The 6,000-nt window shown below is 40.9% G+C and overlaps 1 protein-coding gene across 1 annotated transcript in view; it reads right to left on the reverse strand.

The window, feature by feature from the left end:
* LOC135512535 (26S proteasome non-ATPase regulatory subunit 1) overlaps window positions 1-5,586 on the reverse strand; it is a 107,133-nt gene extending 101,547 nt beyond the window's left edge. Inside the window, exon 1 of the mRNA XM_064934658.1 lies at window positions 5,408-5,586. Within this exon, the coding sequence (XP_064790730.1) occupies window positions 5,408-5,423 (16 nt within the window). The 5' untranslated portion in view covers window positions 5,424-5,586. The remainder of the gene's footprint in view (window positions 1-5,407) is intronic.
* Window positions 5,587-6,000: the final 414 nt, after the last annotated feature.

A 6,000-nucleotide genomic window follows, 5' to 3' on the forward strand; every position in this document is an offset into this window, starting at 1 on the left:
ATTAAACATTCTTACCCCCCAATGCCAAAATCTACCCGCATTTGGCAGTGGGGGGGGTGTTCGTTTTAGGCCCGGTCTCTGAAACATTGTGATTTGTGGTGCATTTATGAGAGCATCCGAAGCAGTTTAGGGAAGACAGGGCTATATCCTGGGGATATAGGCTACTGAATATAGCCCATTCACATCGCAGTTAGAGCGACTATTGTGCAGTTTCCAATGCGAAAGTATTATGAAGATTGGGACAAGTGATGATAGTCATCAATGGATTTAATGTGAGCATTTTTGTCCAATAAACAAATGCATGGTCACGTGGTTTTGTTTAGGAATTTTGTTAATGTGAAAATTAAACCAACCAAATGAAAAAATTATCTACACACAATACCCCACAATAACAAGTTCAGATTTTTTTATTTTTTTATATTACATTTAAATAAGTATTCAGACCCTTTACTCAGTATTTTGTTAAAGCACCTTTGGCAGCAATTACATCCTTAAGTCTTCTTGTGTATGACTGGACAAGCTAGTCCTTGATGACAAGCGTACCGATAACATAATGAAGCCACCACCATGGTTGAAAATATGAAGTGGTACTCGGTGATGAGTTCTGTTGGATTTGCCCCAAACATAAGGCTTTGTATTCAGGACATAAAGGTAATTTCTTTGCCATATTTTTTCAGTTATTCTTTGGTGCCTTATTGCAAACAGGATGCATGTTTTGGAATATTCTCTACAGGCTTCCTTTTTTCCCCCACTCTCATTTAGGTTACTATTGTGGAGTAACTACAATGTTGTTGATTCATCATCAGTTATCTCCCATCACAACCTATAAACTCTGTTTTAAAGTCACCATTGGCATTATGGGGAAATCCCTGAGCCATTTCCTCCCTCTGCGGCAACGGAATAAGGGAGGCCAAAAAAGGGGAGGTCAAAATTCTGTTTGTACACTTGTTTACATGGATATGCTTCTTAATAAAAACCTATTTGAAACAACCCATTACACTTTGTTACCATTATGGCATTTCATTACCATTATTATTCAGGTTATTACTTATAAATATGAATGAATAAATTAAGAAATGCCAGGTTGGAGAGGATCAAAAGCCACCAGCCTGTCGGATACAATAGCAAATATATTTTTCTTTCAAACGTATTAAAAAACCTAGGCATACCTTAGAGTTTCCGAATGTAGCCTAGAAGATAATGAATTGACAAGGAAAGCATGAAAGGGACAGCTATGCTATAATATGAAGATGAAATTGACCATCACTAAAATTTAAACAAATACACGCAACATGTCCATAGCCTATTGATCAGCAATGCTGATTATCGAGGGGGAGTTTGTTGGAAACATTTTTCAAATATTGTGAGGAACTATTATAATTTAAATGGAAGTTAAAAAAAACTGACTTTGTTGGCTTACTGTGTGAGGTGAAGAAGAAAAAAAATGACAGAAGCCCAGCTGGGCACTTCCCTACATTTGACATTTGCAAGGCCAGGTTCTTCAATGCAGGCTCACATGCTGACCAAACTGGACACGCACATGCGTCTGCCATTGCGCGCACTTTTTTTTGTTCACCCACCCCAGAAGTGATCAGGACACACAGGTTGAAATATCAAAACAAACTCAAGTAATTATATTAATTAGATAATTTGTCCTGGAATATAAACATTGGGTTGTTATTTTACCTCAAATGCACAAGGTCCTCTACTCCAACAATTAACCCACAGATAAATAGCACTATTTACACATGGTTGATGATATTACTAGTTTATCTAGCGTGTCCTGCTTTGCATATAATCGATGCGGTGCGTATTCGCGAAAAAGGACTGTCCTTGCTTCAATGTGTGCCTAACCATAAACATTACATTACATTTACATTTAAGTCATTTAGCAGACGCTCTTATCCAGAGCGACTTACAAATTGGTGAATTCACCTTCTGACATCCAGTGGAACAGCCACTTTACAATAGTGCATCTAAGTCATTAAGGGGGGGGGTGAGAAGGATTACTTATCCTATCCTAGGTATTCCTTGAAGAGGTGGGGTTTCAGGTGTCTCCGGAAGGTGGTGATTGACTCCGCTGTCCTGGCGTCGTGAGGGAGTTTGTTCCACCATTGGGGGGCCAGAGCAGCGAACAGTTTTGACTGGGCTGAGCGGGAACTGTACTTCCTCAATGGTAGGGAGGCGAGCAGGCCAGAGGTGGATGAACGCAGTGCCCTTGCTTGGGTGTAGGGCCTGATCAGAGCCTGGAGGTACTGCGGTGCCGTTCCCCTCACAGCTCCGTAGGCAAGCACCATGGTCTTGTAGCGGATGCGAGCTTCAACTGGAAGCCAGTGGAGAGAGCGGAGGAGCGGGGTGACGTGAGAGAACTTGGGAAGGTTGAACACATTAATGCCTTTCTTAAAATCAATACACAGAAGTATATATTTTAAACCTGCATATTTAGCTAAAATAAATCCAGGTTAGCAGGCAATATTAACCAGGTGAAATTGTGTCACTTCTTGCGTTCATTGCACGCAGAGTCAGGGTATATGCAACAGTTTGGGCCGCCTAATTTGCCAGAATTTTAAGCAATTATGACATAACATTGAAGGTTGTGCAATGTAACAGGAATATTTAGACTTACAGATGCCACCCGTTAGATAAAATACAGAACGGTTCCGGATTTCACTGAAAGAATAAACGTCTTGTTTTCTAGATGATCGTTTCCAGATTCGACCATATCAATGACCTAAGGCTCGTATTTCTGTGTGTTATGTTATAACTAAGTCTATATTTGATAGAGCAGTCTTGACTGAGCGATGGTAGGCACCAGCATTAATTTGAACAGCTCTTTCATGTGTTTTGCCAGAAGCTCTTCGTTGTGCTTCAAGCATTGCGCTGCTTTTGACTTCACGCCTATCAACTCCCGAGACTAGGCTAGTGTAACCGATGTGAAATGGCTAGCTAGTTAGCGGGGTGCGCGCTAATAGCGTTTCAAACGTCACTCGCTCTGACACTTGGAGTAGTTGTTCCCCTTGCTCTGCATGCGTAACGATGCTTCGATGATGGCTGTTGTTGATGTGTTCCTGGTTCGATCCCAGGTAGGGGCGAGGAGAGGAACGGAAGCTATACTGTTACACTGGCAATACTAAATAGCCTATAAGAACATCCAATAGTCAAAGGTATATGAAATACAAATGGTATAGAGAGAAATAGTCCTATAATTCCTATAATAACTACAACCTAAAACTTCTTACCTGGGAATATTGAAGACTCATGTTAAAAGGAACCACCAGCTTTCAAATGTTCTGATGTTCTGAGCAAGGAACTCATGAGAACATTTGGCACATATTGCACTTTTACTTTTCTCAAACACTTTGTTTTTGCATAATTTTAACCAAATTGAACATGTTTCATTATTTATTTGAGGCTAAATTTATTTTATTGATGTATTATATTAAAGTTAAAATAAGTGTTAATTCAGTATTGTTGTAATTGTCATTATTACAATTTTTTTTTAAATATTTAAAAAAAACGGCCAATTTTTGGTATCGGCTTTTTTTGGTCCTCCAATAATCGGTATCGGCGTTGAAAAATCATAATCGGTTGACCTCTAATTATGACTGATAACCAATGGCCGAAACCTTACTTTTCGTTGATCACTACCTACACAATTTACCCATTGGTCAAAATGTGTTTTTTTATTGACACCTTACAACAAGGTAACAGCTAAAGTGATGCAGGTACTAACTAAACTCAGCAAAAATAGAAACCCTGTCCTTCAAAGATAAATCAGTAGAAATCCAAATAACTTCACAGATCTTCATTGTAAAGGATTTAAACACCGTTTCCCATGCCTCTTCAATGAACCATAAACAATTCAAGAACATGCATCTGTGGAAGGATCGTTAAGACACTAACAGCTTAATGATGGTAGACAATTAAGGTCACAGTTATGAAAACATAGGACACGAAAGAGGCTTTTCTACTGAATCTGAAAAACACCAAAAGAAAGATGACCAGGGTCCCTGCTCATCTGCGTGAACGTGCCTTAGGCATGCTGCAAGGAGGCGCCTAGGACAGCGCTACAGAGAGACAGGACGGACAGCTGATCGTCCTCGCAGTGGCAGACCACGTGTAACAACAACATCAAACCATGACGGACAGGTACAGGATGGCAACAATAAATGCCTGAGTTACACCAGGAACACACAATCCCTTCATCAGTGCTCAGACTGTCCGCAATAGGCTGAGAGAGGCTGGAGACTGAGAGCGTGTAGGCCTGTTGTAGTAAGGCAGTTCCTCACCAGCAACAACGCCACCTATGGGCACAAACCCACAGTCGCTGGACCAGACAGGACTGGCAAAAAGTTCTCTTCACTGACAAGTCGCGGTTTTGTCTCACCAGCGGTGATGGTCAGATTCGCGTTTATCATCAAAGGATTGAGCGTTACACCGAGGCCTGTACTCTGGAGCGGAATCGATTTGGAGGTGGATGGTCCGTCATGGTCTGGGGCGGTGTCAGAGCATCATCGGACTGAGCTTGTTGTCACTGAAGGCAATCTCAATGCTGTACATTACAGGGAAGACATCCTCCTCCCTCATGTGCTACCCTCCTGCAGGCTCATCCTGACATGACTCTCCAGCATGACAATGCCACCAGCCATACTGCTCGTGATTTCCTGCAAGACAGGAATGTCAGTGTTCTGCCATGGCCAGAAAAGAGCCCGGATCTCAATCCCACTGAGCACGTCTGGGACCTGCTGGATCGGAGGGTGAGGGCTAGGGCAATTCCCCCAGAACTGTCAGAGAACTTGCAGTTGCCTTGGTGGAAGAGTGGGGTAACATCTCACAGCAAGAACTGGCAAATCTGGTGCAGTCCATGAGGAGGAGATGCACTGCAGTAGTTAATGCTGCTGGTGGCCACACCAGATACTGACTGTTACTATTGATTTTGAACCCCCCCCCCTTTGTTGAGGAACACGGTATTCCATTTCTGTTAGTCACGTTTGTGGAACTTGTTCAGTTTATGTCTCAGTTATTGAATCTTATGTTCATACAAATATTTACAAATGTTAAGTTTGCTGAAAATAAACGCAGTTGACAGTGAGAGGACGTTTCTTTTTTGCTGAGTTTAGGTAGCTAAGTTTGGATAGCCAGCCAGCTAACATTAGTTAACGTTAACCAGCTAGCTAGGTAACGTTAGCTAAATTGTTGTCCAACAGCTAATGCCGACTATAGTCATGAAACAATATAGCTAACGCTAACTAACAATAATGTTTTGGAATACATTTGTCCGTTTCTAGCTAGTTAGTTAGTTTGGTAACGTTAGTTCGCTTGAAAGGTTTGTAAAATAGGTAGCCAGCTATGTGACTCGGCATCTTTCCCGTATTCCATGCTCACATTTGCTAACGTTACTGCTTACCGGCAGATGTTATCATGTTTGGTTCTTTATTCTCCCCCTCAACTCCAAGAACCCAGGTACCGTTTGTTAGCAACAATGAACTTATGGAATATCAAAATCTTGAAAGGACCGTAAAAGTGTCCGTTGTTCTCAAGAGGGACACTTGTCTCTTGAAAATAATTGTTTTTCTCAACAATGAAAAAAGCCCCCTTCCGAAAGACCCATAGTTAGGTATATATAGTTAGTGCCTGGTGAAATTACTGCTCATCATTGTCAAATTGGCTGATTCTTGAAAAGGGCGAATAAAAATTATGATTTAAATCATTGTCAAAAGACTGCATATTTCGAATCTTGTAAAAATGTAATGCATCATTTTGTTTCCACAAACCGGCTTCTATTCTGCCAGTCTCGCATGAATCAGTTATTTTTCATGTCATACACACGTTTTTCTGCAACCCTAGCGCTGGAAAGAAAAAAAATATTTGTAATCTTCAGTCAGAAATAATGACAGTGAATGTTTATTTTAGACGAGTTTTGTATCATCATTAGTACGTCTTTTAAATGAAAAGTGATTTGTGTGACTTACAATCTCCCTTTTATCAGTCATTCTACAT

This window comes from Oncorhynchus masou, chromosome 24, assembly GCF_036934945.1.
Source record: "Oncorhynchus masou masou isolate Uvic2021 chromosome 24, UVic_Omas_1.1, whole genome shotgun sequence".
Taxonomy (NCBI): domain Eukaryota; kingdom Metazoa; phylum Chordata; class Actinopteri; order Salmoniformes; family Salmonidae; genus Oncorhynchus; species Oncorhynchus masou.